General features: G+C 39.7%; 1 protein-coding gene across 18 annotated transcripts in view; it reads right to left on the reverse strand.

The window, feature by feature from the left end:
- Window positions 1-5,998: 5,998 nt before the first annotated feature.
- Window positions 5,999-21,101, reverse strand: part of RAPGEF2 (Rap guanine nucleotide exchange factor 2) — a 186,418-nt gene continuing 171,315 nt past the window's right edge. For 16 of the 18 annotated variants that reach the window (XM_039550561.1, XM_039550565.1, XM_039550564.1 and 13 more), the window contains 7 exons: window positions 20,451-20,674; window positions 19,430-19,615; window positions 17,534-17,686; window positions 15,275-15,500; window positions 13,099-13,658; window positions 9,284-9,589; window positions 5,999-8,123 (listed from right to left, as the gene is read on the reverse strand). In XM_039550561.1, coding sequence (XP_039406495.1) covers window positions 8,098-8,123; window positions 9,284-9,589; window positions 13,099-13,658; window positions 15,275-15,500; window positions 17,534-17,686; window positions 19,430-19,615; window positions 20,451-20,674 — 1,681 coding nt within the window. In that variant the 3' untranslated portion in view covers window positions 5,999-8,097. The remainder of the gene's footprint in view (window positions 8,124-9,283; window positions 9,590-13,098; window positions 13,659-15,274; window positions 15,501-17,533; window positions 17,687-19,429; window positions 19,616-20,450; window positions 20,675-21,101) is intronic. The other 2 variants (XM_039550559.1, XM_039550562.1) reach the window with 2 other exon arrangements.

Genomic DNA, 21,101 nt, shown 5'->3' on the forward strand with positions numbered 1-21,101 from the left:
GAAGTGGTTGCCTTTCCAGGGAGTCCTGCTGGAAGGTTAAGCACTCTCCTTATCTCAGCAGATGTCCCTCCAGGGCGGGGGCTGGACATACCCCACAGCACACCACTCTGGAAAACCAGCTGCTTGAAGAGCAAGTGCCAGAATGGAGACATCCCAACCAACCAAATGTAATCATGGAATATTCTAAGGTGGATTGGAACCACTATGATCATCAAAGTTCAACTCCTGATCCTGCACAGCACAGCCCTAAGAGTCACGCCATGTGCCTGAGAGTGTTGTCCAAACATTTCTTGAACTCTGGCAGGCTTGGTGCTGTGCCCACTTCCCTGGGAAGCCTGTGATACACAACATGGAGGTAGTTCAGTCCTGTACAGGTCTTCAACAGTATTTAGTAAAAAAGCATGCTTTTATAGAGAATGCATACTGGTTAAACAAAAAAGCAGCAAAAATGTGATTTAAAAAAAATAATAGTGAGACAAAATAGACCCTTTCAATTACACAACAGACCCCTCTGCCTTGTAAAATTACTGCTTGCATTTGAGAAATCGGGCCAGAACCACAGCTGCTCCCTCGGTTCCCCCACCTCCCCAACTCCCTTCACTGGTCCTGAGCCACACTCCACTTCTGTCTGACAAAGACTTCAGCACATAAAAACCCAAAAGCTTTGTATTCATCAGATCATAAGAATGTGAGAGTTATGCTATGAATATATATGGGCACTACACGGAAACATGAACAGTCCAGCTTTCAGGCAGCAGTTGAGAAAAGGGCTGTGTGCATGCAGACAAAGAACTGGAGTCTGAGTTTGTCCTGTCTGGGTACACTCCTCTCAAGCCTTCTGAGCACTGAAGTGCTGCCTCCTTCCATTGTTTCTGAGGACTGCACACAAAACACACTTGGGGAGGAAGGAAATGGGTGGTGCTTTGTTCTACAAAGGAGCAAAGAGAAGCTGTGTGAGAAAGATGCTAATATAAGCAACAGGAAGAGGTTAACAGGGAGGGAGAATTATGCATCTAAAGAACAACAAGGGAGGCATGAGAAAGAGGAAAAGCACGTATGTGCTGGGAAGAGGAGAAGCAGCAAAGTGCACCCTTTCTTAGTCAACAAAGCACTTAAAAATGAATGAATTGTTGAATCATATTCAAGAGCAATAAATACATAAGCCATATGAACATGAATTTCAGTGAAGTCTTTGTATGAGCTTTTCATAAATACAGCGACTGACTTGCCAGTTGAACTTCACATGGACCAAGGCATAGCATGCAAGATTTCAGGAAGCTCAGCCATCTTGCCAACATTAATTGAACATAAAACAAAATTCAATATTCTTTAGAAACTTTTATGATCAGCCTTAATGACAGAAAGCCTTCTATGAGTTTCAGGGCTGTTCAGCCTAAACATTGCACTGCTACTACCTCCTCTCAGGGAGCTGCAGGAAACAGGACCCCAGGTTTCCTGGGAAGCTGCATTTCACAGGTTTTCTTTTTCTCCTCTACCAAGAAGGCACAGACCTTCTCAGAGCCCAGAACCTGAATAATATTCTTCAGCCAAGTTCTCAGCTAACATTACTTAGAGTGAAATATTCACTAATTTCAAATGTTACCCAAAACACAAACACTGTCCAGAATGTGTGTCATCAGCAAGGGGAAGAAATAAAACCAAACCAAATCTTTTGTGTGACCAGGAAAATCTAGACTCTGTCCTCTAACTCAAACCAAAATAAGCAAAGGAAACAAAGATTGACAAATTAGTATATTGGAGAGTGGAGAAGAAAATCAAAATGGACAGAAGCCAATCTGAAATTAGACTCTTTCATTAACCCAAAAAAGCCAAAGATTCTTCGACTGAATAAATACCTCAAAATCAAAACGAGTCTGCAGTGCCACTATATGGCCAAAAAAGAGCAGAGCTCGGGAATAATTCATCTACCTACCTCCTATAGCTACTAGTTTTGAAGGAGCTAGTGTTTGCTACCACAGACTGAATAACAAGACCGGATGAAGCTGTCACATGAGGAGCTACATCAGATGACAGAAGCATTACAAACATATAAGAAATGTGGGGGGAACAAACAAGTCATCAGTCTGACCTAATAAAACCTTGAGAACACATCTCAAAATAAAAAACTGTTTATAGATCCTGGATAAAATACAGGAAGGAATAAAACACAAGGTAGAGGCAATATTGAGTAAAATAAACCACCTACCTGCACAGGAGGAAATAAACTATGTGCTGTAAGAGACGGAAGCATCAGTTTGGAGAGGGACTACTGCTGGAGTTCTTGATGATCAGATTATTCATTTAATAACAAACAATAATCATCATAGCACAAATGGTTGAGAATACAGCGTTGGAAGGGACTGACAAGAGATAGATCAGAATGCTGTAAGAGGAGAATGTGATAACGTGATAATCACAGCGACAAAAGTAGAATGAAATTGAGATTAAGATGCAGATCATGCTTCATTTTAAGCAGTAGTTTTACACATCTACATTAAAAGAAAAAAAACAGAAGCTACCAAATAAACACAACAAAAAACCCCAAACTGCACAAGATGCCGAGTGCATACAGATGTTTCCATTCTACCTGTCCCACTTAAGTTTGACTTAATCCTGGCAGCACGGACAGGAAGACCATCTGGCCACTGTAAGGTACAGGTATAAGGAAGGAGAAGGGAAGAGAGCTGCTCAGCCTAAAGAATGTTTAATGCAAAAATCACATACACATATAAACCAGCATATGGAAGCCCATTATCTTTTGACAACAAGAGTAATGGATCAGTCTCCCAAGTAAGAAATGCAGCAACAGCATTATCTCTTCTTAGGAGCAAAAACGTGTATCAAGGCCATATGAGGGTTCCTGGGACTGTCAAACCAGAACAAATCCAGTTCTACGCTGATGTTGGAAGCAGGGCCTCAGTGTGGAAGGCTGCTTTTTATCAGTGCAATTTCCTGTGTTTTACTTGGATTCTGACCAAAGACACCAAGGCAGAAAAGCCATCCTGGGCCTCACGGCCTACCTTCTGTTAGAAAGCCACAGTTCAGATCATCTTACTTGTTACATAAAACTCAGTAAAACTAGTTAAAAACCACTCATATTTCTCTAGCTGTGAGAAAAGCCCCAAAACGTATTGAACACAGCACCTAAGGAATTTATCTCTGCCACAGCTACTGACCCTGGCACAAGTGGCAATTTTTTCCTGGAACTGTATCAGAAGATAACAACTGCATGTCGAAACAGTTTGGTAGCAACCGAGAAAGCATTTTGAGTATCACTACTCCAGTGCTAATTTCACCGAAAAAAGACTGTCAAACTTTACCCCTCAAATGCCTTTAAACAATGCTGCACTGGCTTCTTTTCCAGTGGAGACATCCTAGCTAAAAAAATGGATGCTGCAGTGGTATACAACAGGGTTTTTTCTATACATACACACACATATAAAATGCTTATATATATATATATATATAAATAATGGCTTTATAGTCACACATAAAGGATTTCATTGCCAGCAAGGGCAACAGTGCTGCAAAGAAAATAATGCTCCTTTCAGACGTTAGACTACCTAGGCCAAAACTATGCCTTTAAGGATGCACCGAATAAAGAAATAAAATCCAAATTAATTCTCCAAATGGAAACAGAAGACTGAGCATATCGAGCCACCAAGTAAAAAGCGGAGGGAGCTACAAGTCTCCTCTTAAGGAGAAGCCAGCACTTCTATTTAACACAAACTTGAGTTTTGACACAGCCAAGACTCATTTCTCTACAGAGAATGCAGTCTGTGTGTAGGTGTGTAGAGTGCCACTGTATAAATTTAATCCCAGGAAAATCAAATTAGAATAGTTTAAGATTATGCTGTTGATGGTTGCTATCCCTACACATTCACCACACATAAGAAAGAGAGAGCTTTAAAAGTTTTCATATTCTAGTAAAAACTCTAAATTTTAATTTATCACATTTTCAATAGAAAATAGAAAGTGACAGATTCCACCTTACCTCAGCAATAAACCTACTTTCACTCCCAGCCTTCTCTCAAAACATGCTATTTTCAGACACAAGACTGTAAAGCTTACTTAAAGGACAATCTAGAGATAGGGGAGACCAAAATTATACTAATCATCTCAGATGGCTTCTGTCTCCTGAGAGGGTAAGTTTTCAGACTAATTTTAACAATGTTCATATTTTGCTCAATAAATCTATGTTATTTAATTTATGTTAGAGAGGCTGTTGCTGCTACATAGGCTTTATTCACAGAAGTATTTTTAATGTTTCATCCCATATCAAGGAATACATAAATATTAATATTTGCAATTAAATCATTACTTGAATTCTCCAGAGTTGATTTTGTTTCAACTATGCAACAATCCATATGAGACAGCCTGGAAATTTATTGCATTTCCTACTAGTCTTGAAGAAAATAGAGGGCTTTTGGTTTTGTTTCTATTTTAAAACAAAACCTGTTCCTTGCCTTAAGTTGACCAAATATTTGAGTCTCAGATTTACAGATGTAAAACATGCATGCTTCTCCAAATGACCAAGATGAATCCATTAAAGCAGTACCATCAATACTGCAGCTTTTACAGATTCCTGCTGACTCCAAAGTGCAATGGACTGCATACAGGATTAGCCTCTGCCTCAGTAAGTTTCAGTGAAAAAAAAAGAGCTGTAAAAGAATACAGATAATGGAATGACATTTCTTCAAACAAACAAACAAAAAAATCCTTAGATTTCAGTGCTCTGTTCCATTTTGGTGAATGCAACACTAAATCCCAGTAACTGGTATTTACTTGTCCGCATCTTGCTGCATCCACTCAGTAAGTACAAAGTTCTTATTACATGTTCTACAACTACCAAACCTGTTTCAGAAGTCACACCAAGACCTTTATTTCTGTTGAGTCAGTTGCTGTGTGAAGTGTTATTTATCAGCCAGTCCACAATGAATTAAGCTATCTGTATTGGATGCTGTGTTGAGGATGTCTATACATAATGTGTTCTAAAAATACTAATTGCAGTAAGGAGGCAGAAACAGGAGGACTGGGAGTGCTGCCTAATTCAATAATACATCAAGCATATAAGAAAAAACTGACAAGTGTGCAAACACCTCACAAGTTGATAAGAGGAATTACGTGCTTATCACTCTGCCTTTAGTACTACTTGAGGACAATCTCACAGGTAAAATATATAAAAATGTGTGTTCATTCTACTAATGTCAAAAGCAATGGTAATCTTTAGCTTGTCAAAATGTACCCAACAAGTATTAGCCACAGGTTCACAGACATTAGTTCCACTCACACCACAAAAATCTAAATCTGCATAATTTCTTTCCTTACAGTGCTAGAGATTACAGCAATAAAAACACAATGTTTACAAATCCTATACTTTCAGTGATTTTTAGCTTTCTTACAATTTTAAGTGTGGATCATTTCTAGAGCTATGTTAGGAAGACTTAAATCTAGACAGCATTTTGTTGCTTCTCTTTGCATTGAACTAATTTTAGACTTGGAAATGCCACCTGCCAGGCATTTCAAAGCTAAATATGATACGGCTGTCATGGCTTTAGCAGTACCATTTTAACCCAGTCATCTGCATACCATTGGAAATAAAGAATCTAACCTCTGGGGAAAAAATAAAATCTACAGATTTAACATTGAATTAACATCAGCTTTTATTACTGGGGATGCTATTGGGTGATTTTTATAATTTGAAATACCTTGTTCGGTAAAAACTCAAATGGATGACTTTCCATACTTCTCCCTACCCAAATGTTAAAACATGTATTCCTTACTTTTACACCATTCAGAATATAAAATCAACACAATCCCACCTTTAAAACTGTTTACATTCTACATACACCTAAGGCCATACCTTTTTTAGCATCTCAAATGTTTCTGCTGGGGATGCTCATAGTATCAGTCATTCTCATTCAGCAGTACACACACCCAAATTTTCAAAAATTATCAGCAGCACAACTGTATATTAAGAAAAACTCCACACCAGTGGTTTGCCCACATCACTTGGCAATGTCCCTTTAATATTAATACACAGAGAAGTAAAATTTTTTCATAAATTTGTTCAAGTATGTGGAACATGTAAAATGCATAAGAATCAATATGGACTTCATTAATGTTATATTTATTTATTTTCCAGCTTCGTACAAACTGGATGTAGAAGCATAAACATAGTACATTTCTACCATTTTCAACAAAAATATAACCAATATGTACAATTATTGTATTAAAAATACAAAAGGATACAGACTCCACCAATGTCTTTCTAAAAGACATACAGGTACAAGTAGTATCAAAAGTATGAGGAAATCACCAGTTAATTGTACATTCTGCACTTGACATCACAGAGCGAACTGAGATTAGCAGTCCTATGGTCTACAATTACTTAATGCTTATATAACATTTGTGCAACTTGTGATAGAGCTAGGATTTTGTATTTCTATATGCACATGAGGTCCATAGCCTTGAGAATAAAACTGGCAAATAATGCATATTACATGTAAAATTACAAATGCATAATTGACAATGTGATATATAAGCAAAGAGACAAAAGCTATGATTACAGGAGAGAGAATTAAATAAAGCACTGACATTTGTTTGATACAGTGAAAAAACACTGCATTTTGATCTTTAAAAGTTGAAGCTATTTACGTTTATCTACTGATCAATATGATCAGCTGAGTTCAATGGGAAAAAAAAAAAAAAAATCCAAGACCAGCAGTTCCTCACATTTGAGTACTACTCGGATTGGCAGCCTTCACTTCTCCGGAGTCTGTGCAAAAACAACACAAAAATAGAGGGGAGGGTCATTTCAGTCATTATAGGGTTAATAGCAGCTGTGAGCAGGTGGTTGCTACACATTGGCCTTCTCTACACATGCAGTGTTCCATGAAGCCATTAACAGTTGTGACTATTTCTGCATTGCAAAGACTGGCAAATCTAACTGTGTTATTTTATTTTTTTTTTTTTTTTACTTAAAGGCTCAATTATCCCCTAATGTCGAAGTCAATAGATGGAGGTTATTAGATCAGTGTTAACAGCTGACATGAGCTGTGACATCCCAACTTGCCTTCACTGCAGTGTTATCCAGTTAATTTTTATTTTAATATAACTACTATAGTTTTAAAAAAAAAAGTATATAACTTAAAGGTGGGGTTGCCATCTGTCTTACTACAATGGGACACTTTTTTTTAGCATGCCATCCTGTATTCCACAAGGCACAGGTATGACACACACAGTGTCCTCTTCCGTCACTGACCAGTTACAAGCAATGTGTTTCTGCATTTACACCAGATCCGGATGAGGATGCCATTAACATTAACATTTACAAACTCATGAAGATTCCAGGGTGGGGCACATTAAGAGCAAAGCCAGGTGGTCAAGGAAAGGCTGCATCCTGTAACCTCTGCCTTCCTTTCTGCCCTGCTCAGCCATGTGATAGCAATATTCTTCCAGGAGCTCAGGCTGGCAACCCTACTCACAGGTGTGAAATAATACTGTAATTACTATTCAGATGCACTATTTGATCTCCCAAATGCAAACATACAAAACTGTAACAAAGGCATTGTAAACAAGCAAATAAGCACTGCCTCCTTGAAGGATCTCAAAGAATTTTCTCTTTGTAGGTTAAAGGCCAAATGTAGTTTGACAACTAACTTATCTCATTATCCCAATGAGACTAAGTGCTAGGATTGTGATTAAAATCTAAAAGGAAGATTTAAAAAAACCCTTCCAGGCATCGGGAAGTGCAGTCAGAGTTAATCATCCTGATGTGATGATCTTGGAATTTGGAATGATACTGTGTGATGTGGCAGACAGCGACAGTGGTAGCTTGGAGATTGCTGCACTGTGCATTTCAAGCAACACAGTTTGAAAAGTGCCAGGGCGATTTCTTCACAGTATTTCACATGCAAGGGGAGAGGGGACAGAAGGGGGAGGGGCAGAGGAAGAAGCCCCATGCTGCTTTAAGGCAGGGAAGGAGGCAAATAGGTCCACCATCCTTTAATCATAGTTCCAAGGCTCCTATTCTAGGGACGTCTTCTTGTGCTCTCCTTTAAGGTGGCTCACTCTGGATCCAGAAAAGCCCAAGTCTTAGACAGCAGAGACTTGTTCATCTTCTGCAAACATAATAGGATAAGGGAAAATAGAATTTAGTTCATAAAGAACAAGACTGCTACTGAATGAAACAAGCTGTGCATACAACAACTGTATGTATTGTGCTCATGTGTTTCCCATTTCATTCTATAAGTATATATACTTTAAAACAATCTAAATTTCAGTACATTTCAAGTCTCATGTGACTTATTCCTTTGGAATTTTGATCTTGAAGAAGACAATTGCTTTAACTGAGCTAGATGCAGTTCTTCACCCCAAGGAGCACAACAGATACTCCTAGATATCTATCTAACAGCTTCAGAAAGGCATTTGACATTTTTCCCTAAATATATTTTCAGTTTAGTCATCACTAGTAGAAACAATTAAAATTCTCAGTCATGGTAATTCTCAAAGTTTGAGGCAATTCAGTTAAGGTGGACTCCATTTTTTTCCCCATCATGTTCAACTGCAAAGTTCATCCTCCACCTAAACCTTAGCAACTAAGCAGCTAGAGGGAGAAGGGGAATCTTAGTCTATCATTAAGCAAAACAAGCATTCATTCAAGTGTGTGATTTTGGCACCATCCCACCTAAATTTTGAGGACCTAAAGGTGCAATCCAGCTACACTTGCTCTCCATAGAAAAACATCACTGTTGAACAAAAGCATAAAGATGTAGACACACTTGGACCAACAAGGTAGCAAGAGAGCAGTGGGCTCATCATGTGAAATAGCTGGAATGGAAGACTCAGTGTCCACAGTGTAAAGAGTTTCAGGTAGAATGTGAGCGACTATCCAAATATACCTGAGCCATGATGGGCAAGCTCTATGGGGTGGATGGGCAAGCATTCTGTAGACCAGGATACTTTTTTGATCACTAAATACGTGGTTAATGCGGAAAACCATGGCAGGCAGGGCTGTACAAGGTGAACACAGGCACCTTCAGAGAAGCTGCCTAAGCCAGCTGCTTGGTTGTTCAAGATTCAGGTGGACCTATGTTCCAAATTTTAAACTATATTCAGGATGAACTGAATTCCTTCCCTTCCAAAAAGTTAACAAATAGCGAGTTTTGAAATGAAATAGAGTTCAAATTATGGCAAGATTTGTGCAATTTGCTTTGTGTCTGTGAAAGCACTGTCCCGTTTTGCAAGCAGCACACTCAAAATGTAACAATGAGAAATTTACCATCTTCCTCTGTGGAAAACCCTTGAGACGGATAGTGAGCAAGACGTGGATCTGACTCATTTGGTTTATGCCACTGAGGTTTGTTCACAGGCCTGCCAGTTGAGTGGCCGTGTGACTGCTGCTGTGGAGTTGTTGTCCCATGAGTCTCACATGTCCGTGCCACCATTCTAGACCTCTGAAGTGCTATGTTGTAGTCTGGAGGCTTCCTGGTTGGATGGGAGCCACCTTCTGCAAACTCAGCAATAGGAATTCCTACATAACCAGGAGGAGTTGGAGGTGGTTCCCGATATCGACCCTCTTTTCGTGCTGCAGGAAAAGCAACGGATGATTATAAGAGGATAGGACAAGTAACACTGCTCAAAGGAAAATAAACAGCTAAAAGCTAAATAAGTATCAACCAAATCAACAGCCCAGGAAGAGAAAATCTGAATGACAAAGGTTAATTATCATATGCTAGACAAAGAGCTTGTGAAAAATAAATCAATCAAGAAAGTACACAACATACACGGAGGGTGTAGCTATTCTTCCAGTAGTGAAGCATTAGTCTAACAAAATTCACCAAATTACATGGGGAATTTGTTCAAACTTTGCAACTGAAGCTGTTCCATCAATTTTATAGAAAAAAAATGTACAGTGATCAAAGTTACATGGAAGACTCTAGAGTCCACAGAAGTAGCAAACATCAGGAATTTTGGCATCTCCCCAAATGCGCGGTTATCTTAATTCTGAAGATGGGCTTCGCATCCAAGAGCTCACTCTTTCGTTTTTAGCATCTTGAAGAGGAAAAAAGAAACGCATCTGATACACTATTTTCTTCCTACAAATCTTACTACTTAATGAGGCATAAACTACAAGAGGTATAATTCCAAGAGGTAAGGAAGAGAGGTGGGCTTCATCATAATACTATTTGAATGCACTACTGCCCACAGCCCCTACGGTTGTATTCTCTGCAAAATTAAACTGAAAGTATTCCTGTAAGAACAATGACTGAATATGATTTTATCTAGGAGATGGAAAGACCACCACCTAGCTTGTGGATCTCAATAAGATGTAACTGTTTACCTGAACAAGGCTTAGCTCTGGGCATCCTGACAAGTTCTCTCTTGGAGAGAACTTTGAGGGAAAAAACAACAGTTAAGAATGCTAAGCATCTGCAGGGACAGATAGGCAAGAGTGTCTGTTTCAAAGCACTTAGAGAAGTCAGCTGGGACTTTGATACTGAACACTTATTATGGCCCCAGCCCTTTAACACATGACCACTTTAATGACAAACCTTACAAATACAGCAGGAAAAACCACGGACACAGACAATTTACTTTCCATAGCCTGTCATACACTGTATATTCTTGCATAAGTGGTGATGATAATACCACCCTGCATTAGGCAGCATGATTTGACTGAAAGGACAGTATAAGCTTAAAATGGACTGGTGCTACTTGGATGCAAGTTTTTACAGAATAAAAATAAATCCTTGTTATTACAACAAAACCAAATAGTTTCCAATAGTCTAAGTATTTTGCTTGGACAAACTGTTTTAACTGAGTAAAGCAGCATGAAGAAGTTTCTGAGAAACTTTTATTCAAAGATTTCTGAAAATCAGAAGAAATTCTATAGAAAAACTCTACTGTAGAAAAAATCTATTGAAATACTTCAAGAAACCAATGTCTATTCAGTGCAAAAGAACTAGGTAAACCAGCGGTTTCTGTTGGACAGTGATACACAGAGTTACATTTGCAGGACAGTTAGCTAATAGTAGTAAAGGGCATGGAATCTGTTGGTTTGAATTTCCAGGTCTCCTTCATGTTCTTTCAAGTCTCTAAAAATGTAGGGTGTTGGGGTTTTAGTTTAGTCCTAGGTTGTTTTTTTCTGTTAAAGGACTTTTTCCCCTATACATGCTGCTAGGGGAACAAATGGCTGAATAATTAAGGAAAACAAAGGACCTGGCTGCTTTTTTTGTTTCACCTAGGGGTTTGGGCAGTTGGGTCTCGGTGTCCAGAGAGAGAGGAAGCTGTTTTTTCTATGGCCGCTTTGCTTTCTGCTGGAGAAACACTGGGATCCCAAGCCCGCCTTCCCTGTCCCGCTTGGAGCCGGGCCGTCGCCGCCCTGCCCCGCCGCTGCTTTGAGCCTTCACTACGTTGTAGCCCTGCTCACCCTGCCTGCCCAGACCTCTGGGGGGTTTCCCCATTTGGATACACCTCGTCTGCCATTCGGGATTTGTGCCCGTCCCTGCCGTTCCAGCCTGCTGCTCCAGCCTGCTGTTTCCAAGGGTCCGGCCGGACACCGGGATCGGCTGCCCAGGGGTTTGTGAAGCCTTTGTTCCATCCCTTCCCCAGGATCCCAGGGCACCAGTGCCGCGTGCTCCCTGAGCTCGCTCCGGAGCGCCCCCTGCAGCCGCGGGGGAACCATCGCACCTGCCCTGCTCACCAGGAGCCGCCAGCGCCCCTGCCGGCTGCGAGCGGAACTGCACCCGAGGGGAAAGGGCCCGACAGCCGAGAAGGCTGGGACTGGGTTTGTGATTGTTTGCTGTTACTGCCACAGTTATTGCTGTTGGTTTGACTGGTTATACACATATAGATATATAATAGTAAAGAACTGTTATTCCTATTTCCCACATCTTTGCCTAAAAGCCCCCTTGATTTCAAAATTATAACAACTCGGAGGGAAGGGGGTTGCATCTGCCATTCCAAGGGAGGCTTCTGCCTTCCTTAGCAGACACCTGTCTTTCAAACCAAGACAGATCTTGGCACCCCAAGTGAGGCCTGAGGGCATTAAGAGAGAGAGAGGTGAAAAAGGAATAACAGCTGGATAACTTAATTTTGTTTGGAAGCACACCTGTTACACATTCTGGAGGAAACCAAGGGTATCAAAGAGTAAAATTAGAGATTAGCATGAATCTGTACAGCTTCTTCCTCTTCATAGTCCAGGGATTTAGATCTGCACCCAAGCTTTGAGGCAAAAGACCACTGCTAAGCAATATACTTGGGCAGAAAATGGAAAAGCAGTTTATCACAGTGGTCTCAGCATGACCTCAATCTGGCAGACATTCAGCTGTGTCAGCAAAAAATGGCTTTTAGACAGTTCTTCATATTACTCTGACAAAAGGTAAAGTGAGGGGGAATGAAAGGAAGAAAAGAGACAAAAATGCAGAGGTATTGGATGGGCCACAGATTGGGATGCATAGAAGGAACAATATGATAAAAATGTTAAGCTCTGCAAAAGACACCTTCATGCTAATTTATATATTATCTGATCTTTCCATTACTGAAGGCATAGAAATATATTTCAGCTCTAACTTCTTTGAAACCTCTTCACTTTCTGCAGAAACATTTCAGTTGGTATTTAAACACAAAGGGATCCCATTTTCAGAAGTAAGGAATATTCACAATTATCAGACAAGTCATACAAGGGTATAAAGTAAAACGCTTCTATAAAAATCAGGCCACATTTGTTAAGATTTCTAAATATAGCCTATGGAGCCTTACTGTGATGAGAAATTCACATTTCAGAACAGACATCTAAATACATCAACCTCTCAAAATACTGTCCAGCAGTTGAGCTAGTTTTTTGATGTATGGCAGGCTTTCTTGAAACACAAAGGCACTGCCAGAACTGAGAATCAACAATAAATGATATTTTCCTGAGCAATAAACACACAGTTAAAGGGAAAAATTTAAGAGAGACTACAATATGTTCAGTTTTGCTTTAAAAATTAAAAAAAAAAAAAAAATCAAACCAGACAAAAGAACTGCAGAACAATATGGAAAAACTTAAGCAAATGAATTAAAACACTTCACGATAAATGAAACTTAACTTACCAACAAGGCCCTTTGTACTACTTGATGCTGCTGCTGTGTGAGTGGGCACAGGAGCTGGCTTTGTCTCCTCTGCTGGTACAGATGTTATGCTATTGGTTTCAGCTTCAATCGAAACATCCTTCCCACCCCTCCGCTTTATGGTACCTGTATCACCCTCGGAGTCCTCTCCCCAATATCCTGTGGAAGATGCCCAACTTGCTCTGGACTGTGCTTGATCAAGGCCCTCCCTGCCTTGACTTTGCCTGCCATACTTTGTGCCATGGTCAGGGAACATCAGCTGGTCCATGTGGCCGCCTGAGGCCCACAGTCCTGCCCCATCGCCTGAACTATCAAAGTGAGCATGTCCAAAAGGTAGAGTCTCCCAGCTTCTCTGGTGCTGGATTGTCTGGATGTTATCATGAGAACCACTCGAACAAGAAGTCCAGCTCCCACGGCCGCTGTCAGCTGCGTCGAGCGAAGCTCTGTCCCCCTGGTCCTGTGACAGCTCTTCTGTACTAGGAGAAGAAAGTACAGTTGCTCCAGCATACAGGCCTCTGGTCTCTGACAGCGGTGCATATGAGCTGGATACACATTGATGAGGGGGACAAAAAACCCAGTGTTGGAATTGGAAATCATGAACAAGACACACAAAGAGTTCAACAATCAAAGAAAAGCAAAACATACTGGTGGGTTGGATTAGGTAACCTTTATGACATTTTAAAGGTCCCTTTCCACCCAAACCATTCTTTGATTCTATGATTGAAGGTTTTGATGCACTTTATATTGCATTAATGGCTAATTCGATTTTGAGAATATAACACTTTTCTTTCAAGTACATCCTCAATAAAACAAAAACAAACACAAACAAACAAACCTGGATAGGTAACTTGCTGAAGCCTTTCATTTCAGCAGAGTAATTTCAAAAGGTAAAATCTTAACTTTGCAAAAGCCCTTTAAGACAGGCAAACCACACTGACACACATACAGGGGAACACACAGGCTTATCCTACTGCTTTTCCAGCCTTGCTAAGCAAATGGTTCAAAAGCTAGAAAGAGAATTTAGCAGGAGCTGGCTGATATTCAGGTTTAGATTTCAGCTTTTCAGATTTTTCTTCTGTTTAGGAAACTGTGAAAGCTAACTTTCCAACATTTCCTGCAAATGGAAATGTATTTTAACCTTATTTTTGGAAACACATGCTACTTCGTAGAGCAAGTATGTTTTCTGTAGCCTTTCAACGATTAAGTGAGCCTGACACGATCCCTTACACAGCAGCAGAGAAAACTGACTAAGTGTCACTTTTGCTCAGCAGATATCTAGGCTCCTGGGACTTGTTCTTCCAGGGCACCTTCCTATGCAGACTGCAACCCTCCTCTTCCAAATGTTTAAGACATCTGATTAAAGAGTTTGCATAGCCTGTGATTCCCAAAGCTCAAGTACAGCAGTTTTGGAACAGGTCTGCCATTCACAGACCCTGCAGGATTAAAACCCCAGAAACCATTCAGAGGACTGAAGCATCCAAATAACAGCTCCAAAAAAAAAAAAAAAAAAAAAAAAAAAGTGGAGACAAAACAGGAGCCAGAACTCCAATTATTTTCACACCAAGGCTCACTGCTAGAGATTCTGAGAACTCCTCACAGCACTAGCTTCCCTACCATTACAGAAGTTAATTACCTAGAAAATTACTAGAAAACCAGCAGCATAATGTGAATTTTAGCTTCCAATTATTGTTGACTAGAAGAGATATTTGGGAGTAAAATATTTTGGAGTTAGACAAATACGCACTTTTCCATGAAGCAGACTGGAAAATTGCTAGCTATTTCTGTTCTCAGTTTGATCACTGAATAATTGTATGAATATCTCATCTAATTCAGTTAATTTTCCCATGGAGAAAGCAGGCTAGGGTAATAGTCTGCCACAGAGTGGATAACCTACAGCACCACAGAAATGCTCAGATGGTAACATCTACTGAGGTTAAGGTCTTATTGCTGTAGACCTCACCACACACTCAGGAGTGCAAAACCTTTTCTTGGCAGGAATGGAGCATTATCACAAAATGCAGCACTGAAGCAGCAGTTTTTTAAGAGCAGAGGAGAAAAAAAATTTGAGAGATACATGGGAGTTTACACGGACAAATATACATGCCACATAGACATGATATGAAAGTATAACATAAATAAGCACAAATAAAATCCTTACCCTAAGCTGTATTGATCTGGTTCAATCATGATTCTTCTATCAATCCTTCCCACACCAAGATTTGTCTCCACGATGCTGACAGAATGCCTCTGTCTCCTCTCATCATGCAGGGAGACTGGCATAGAGTCAAAAGAGGAATTGCTGACAATACTAGATCTAGAAGAAATTTCACTGTGACCAGAATCGGAAAAGTTATCCACGGTGCTGCTTGGAGCCAAAGTGTAGCCTGCAAAGGGAACATCACGTTAATCAGACTCTCCAAGATGCCTGCTCAGTTCTCATCAGGCAGCTGGCAATACTGCAATAAAACTGGCAATGAAACAAAGCTACAATTACATTTACACAGCACTGCAAAAGATAAAGATACACAGCAAAACTGTGACACTGTCTTTGGTATCTTAATCAGAGGTTTAGGATTGTGGGAACATGTACTACTCATTTACAAACCAACTGCTCTCCTTCCTTCTACTCCACCCTCCTCCCCTAAATTTTTTTCAAATTCATCATCTTACTTGTATCCTCACATTATGAAATGTTACTTCTCAAAATCTGCCTGTGCATAAACACTGTCTCCAAGACTGGAAGGAAAGAGATGCTCTGGTTGGGGTTACTGCTTGAAGTAATCCCAGAGACTCTCTCACGCAGTGTCTGTTCTGCAAAGTTACACTTCAGAGATGAAGAGATACATGAAACCCAGATGCCTGGGCTGACTGCTTAGTACATATCCTGTCTGAGAGAAGGGCAGGATTTCAAGTTTTCTTGGCTAGCTAATAAATTCCAAATTCCATATTACCAGAATTATGGTGAAATTTGGAGGTAGACAGCTCTGACACAGCCAGACTCAGATAAAATCTGCAAACCATGTCACAGAAGCAAATTCAGCTTTTGTTTCAGTCTTAAACAAATTGTGCTGAATGTTCTTGCCAGCTAAGTTAAAGATCATTAAACAACACATCCACAAATCACCGCAGGTTTCATTTTTTGCTTTCACTCTACTCATAAGTGTCAAAATTACTTCAACTGATCTACCCCAATTCACTTGCTGAGAACATGGAATTAATGTTCTCATTTTTATCTGAAAGAACGTATCATTAGCTTCATGTAACCATCAAACCAAGGATTTTTTTTTTAATCATGTTTATGACTTGCTTTTTGCAAAAATAAAATGCTTTTCACACTGAGTCAAGTACAGAATTCCAATTCCTTTTTCAAAAAATATATAGGCCTGATCATATTTATATAAGCTCACTCTTTGCTAATGTAGTATTTGGGAGAAATAATGATGACAGCTTACAAGGACTCAAGATGATACATCCTCTACATATTCTCCTCCTCCATCTGACCTTAGTAAGTAACACTTCTATAGAAGTCACTTCAACCCCAGTGTATATTTTACCATAATGCTATATTATGTAACTGTTAAACTGAACTTTCATGCTATTCTGAAAAGATAGTAACTTACAAGTCACATGCAATACATCTAGGCTATCATACTTCCAAAGTGTCTTTTGTGTTGTTTAAACTACAGGACAATGCCTCCATACTCTGTTTTGTCAATTCATAGCCAGAACTACCATGAAAACAAACAAACAAACAAACAAGTTTTTAAAAAATTCCTTTAAAGTCCTAATTTCATTTTAAAAAATAACTCTATGAAATCACTTATAAAGATCTTGGTCAAGAAAGCTCCAATGTATAATACCATTCCTCAAAAATTCATACACATGGTTTAAATAATCAGGCTCCTACTAAAATATTCTGTAGTATGAAACATAAATTACAATATTAAATATTCTGATTTGAATTCCAAATATCTTAAGCCTTTCTGCCATACATAGGTCACATCCCATTCAGATGCATGACACAGCAAATAATTCCTCTGATAGACCAGTGTGGTCAATGCTGTACAAAGATTTTAAGATTCAACCTGCACATCCTCTCACTGAAGGCAGGAAACACTGATCACAGGAATATATTTTGTCAGAAGCAGCTGCAGTGAGAGTGACCTACTGCATCAAACCCTGTATCATACCAGGCAATCTTTTCTGGATTTTGATAACCAGAGGCCTTTCAAGTCCCCTTGAAATCAGGTTCACAGCTACCTTTCATGTATCCCACTCTGCACTACATTTCCTGCCCTCTTGCTGACCACATGTGACAAAAATAGGAGCAGCAGTACTGCGTCCAAATTCTCTCTCAGAAGCTTCCAAAGTCCACAAGCTCCAAGGAACAGGATGTGAAATATCGAACATCTACTACCTTTCCTTGGAGAGCTCTGTGGTGAAGTAGGAGGAGAAGACAGCTGCGAAGATGCACTTGAGACAGTGTCTTCAGATGCTTTCTTGTGACGATCCAAACTTCCTTCTTCTGATAATGAAAGGATTTTCTTTAAAGCTTGTGGGGAGTTAATGCCTTTAAGTAAGAATTAAAGTAGGCAGATGTAAAGTCCAGTATAAATACATCCTTATGTTTCACAATGCATTTATAAAGCAGACACCCCACATGAAGAAAAAGCTACATTTTTTTCCGGTATATTCCTGAGTTCCTGACACCAGCTTAAATGAAGCAAAATGTTTAAACCTATTCCTGTTTAAAATACAGTGCTTTATTTCTGCATATTAGTGCAGATGGTCTTTCATTCTGGCCACTTAAGATAAATACTTTGCCACAGAAAACACAATGAAGACTTGATGTTGCAGAATACTGCTTATACAATATACAATTGAGGATATGCATAGGAATGGTTACTGAGAAACTTGAACTAAAATTAGCTAAAATACAGACACACACCCTCTCACTGGTTAGTGAAGATTTATATAGTAAGAATTCAAACTGCTCTCCTGTTTCTTTTCTATTCAGAGTAGCTTAGAAGGTCAAAGAAAGCTGGAAAGAAAATTAATAAGGATTAGGCTCACGAAACAAGGCCATCCTGCAGCTGCCTTTCTCTCTTTCATTTTTGAGAACTATCTCTGCACCAGCTTATTTTGGGAAACCAAAGAGTAAAAACATCCTGAAGATGATGCATGATGTAAAGATCTAGGGCATCAAGAATTGCTTTTCCCAGGCCACATTCATCCATCTTTCTCTTCCCCTCCCCTCAAAAATCCACTCTGGGACAGCCTTATAAGTGAAGACAGAGTTTCTCTGACAGTATTGCCAATGTTTGTGGTAGAGGTTATTTCCAAGCATTTGTGGACTTCATCTTTGATCTGTTGGATCACAATCCTGCTATCAATAATTTACAGCTGCCTGATCAGCATAACCTAGTCAGTTTTCAGAAACTTTGCCACTATGAGCAAAACATGCAGTCTACGGAACTTCAAAGTCCTTTTAAGATTAAAATTTAATGGTAAAATCAACAAGATCTAGATGAATATTGAATTGTTTCTTGCTCATTTTGCTGCTTCTAATGCTTTGTTGCAGTCTTAGCAGTGCACGAGGAAAACCAATATGAGTGAAATCAGAATTAAGCTCTTGCGCAATAACCATCATGAAAAAGGAAGGGCCAGTTATGCTACATATCCTTACTAGGGATATTACCATACTTGTGATTTAAGGGGTTTGTTAACAATGCATACACATTTTGTACACATGTTGGGACAGATTTGGAAATCAGGGTAGAAAAAATTCCTATAGTCTGGTACCTTTCTGTGGAATATGGAGGCAGCAACATCTGAGTAACAACCATAAAAAAGCAGAAGGGAGTAGAATCCAAAGGGACAACTGTCAACGTGAAAGTTCAGACCCACATTTCTAACAGGACTGCCAACTTGAGCAGGCCTGAATTTCACCTTAAAAATTCAACTTGTGAAGAGACACCAAAACTTCTGAGGCATCTCAAGAACTCCATGTCCCTAATTCCTCTAGAAAAGTTAAGGCAAGAACCAAGTCAAACAGTGAGAAACATTTATTCCTTCCAGCTGCTACTAACAGGTAAATACTTATACTGATTAAATTGACAGGATGCTTTCCCTAAATCTCCTTCTTTCCATTTCTAGAGAAGGGAACTATGCATAGACACTGCACGAACAGGCACAACCTGCATATCATACTACCAGAAATAGAAGTGTGAACTTTATCTGATTAAAAATGTCTTCCTGACATAGGCAAACAAACTTCAGAATATTAAACCAAATTCTTCCCTGTTCCACCTACCAAATGGTGGGAGGTCTTTGACTGGCACTTTCTTGCGAGAGGGATAAAGAGACACGGCCGGGACCTGCAATGCTTGGTTTACTTTATGCTGTTGCTGCTGCTGCACTTTCTGCTGGATGCCTGCCCGGGGAGCCACTGGTGACGTTTCAGACTTCCCAGATCGCTTGTCTCCTGTGTTCTTCGGCACTTTGAAAGAAAAGGGACAAAACAATGAATGACTACTAGCTAAAAACACGATGGTGTTTTAGTCTGAGCAGCGCAAAACCCTCTGATTAACAACTAAAAGGTGCTCAAATACTCAAATACACTTAATGCAGCACGGTATCTTTGGACAGAAAAGATGAAGATGAAAAGACGGGGAGATTTAACTCCATTTAAAAGATGTACATTACCAATGATCGTTTCCCTTCTCAAAATAAAGCTCTGATAAACAACCACTGTTACCAAAAGCATGACCAGAAGTTATACTGGGGTATCATAAGGACTACAAGTGATTCAGAACAGACACATAATTACTAGTTTTCGCTACCCTGCAGAAAGGGAAGGGCACAGGATACAGCATTTCCTAAAATCAAAACAAAATGGATATCCAGAATAAGGTCCCACTCTGCTGCCGGAGGTACAGCCCTCTAGGCATCTCTGGAACACCTGGACATAAGAAAATCCCCTGCTCCCTCAGAACAACCATATCGCCATTCACACTAATCACCTCAGTACATCAGAAATATAGAAAAATTTCTGACTCCTCCATACCTTTTGTACAGACAAATCTAAAAAAGCCATTGTACACTTCCAGTGGGACATCATCTTAAAGCCTTATCACCTGTATAAATACTGTGTCTCTATCCTGTTAATCCACAAGATTATTTCCTTAGGAATCATAGACATTTAGTACTTGAAAATGACTAGACAAATAATTTTCTACTTCATTGTCTAGTTACTGTTCCCAATTGCTTCATTGGACTAGAAACAGTTATACTGAAGAGTTTTCTTGAAATCCACAACAAATGACAATGCTCACATGTGTTGGTGGCTGGCTCACACTGCAGAGAGAGTGTCTGGAGGCTCTCTTCATCCATTTCCAGATCCAAGTTTGAGAGATACTGCTTTACTTTCCGTGCCATCTGAGCATCTTCATAGAGCTTTTTAGCGTTAAGAAAGGAGCTGCGACGGACCCGCTTTTTATGCCCCCCTGTTTGTGCAACATCCAGCACAGCTGCATTGGTACTGCCCTGGCTGAGAGACCTGGAGTGAAGGGGACAGGAGGGGGACGAAAGAGAGCAAAGGTATGACTTAGTCCAACATGGTATCACCTGATAAATGTGAAACGTGCAAAAGATTGCATGAATGTCAGTCTACAGTCAAAGCTTACATGCCTCATTCCAGTCAGTCAAACAGCTATAAAAGACAGAAAGATGAGGGCCAGGAAATCTTTTAACTTGGGTTACAGGCATTATTTTAATGGCACAGATATTTTAACCTATTCTGCTCCAACAAGGCAGTAACACTTCACACATCTAGAAAAGCATTCAAGGTAGCTCTCTCACATAAGCCATCTACTGAGAGGACTGGAGCAATAGGAAAAGCTCATGCAGTAAGGCAGTGCTGACAGAAGACTATAGCTGAGGTTCAAATTCAAATACATATAAAGGAGGCATTTTGAAAGCCTTCT

This window comes from Corvus cornix, chromosome 4 (assembly GCF_000738735.6).
Source record: "Corvus cornix cornix isolate S_Up_H32 chromosome 4, ASM73873v5, whole genome shotgun sequence".
Classification (NCBI taxonomy): Eukaryota; Metazoa; Chordata; class Aves; order Passeriformes; family Corvidae; genus Corvus; species Corvus cornix.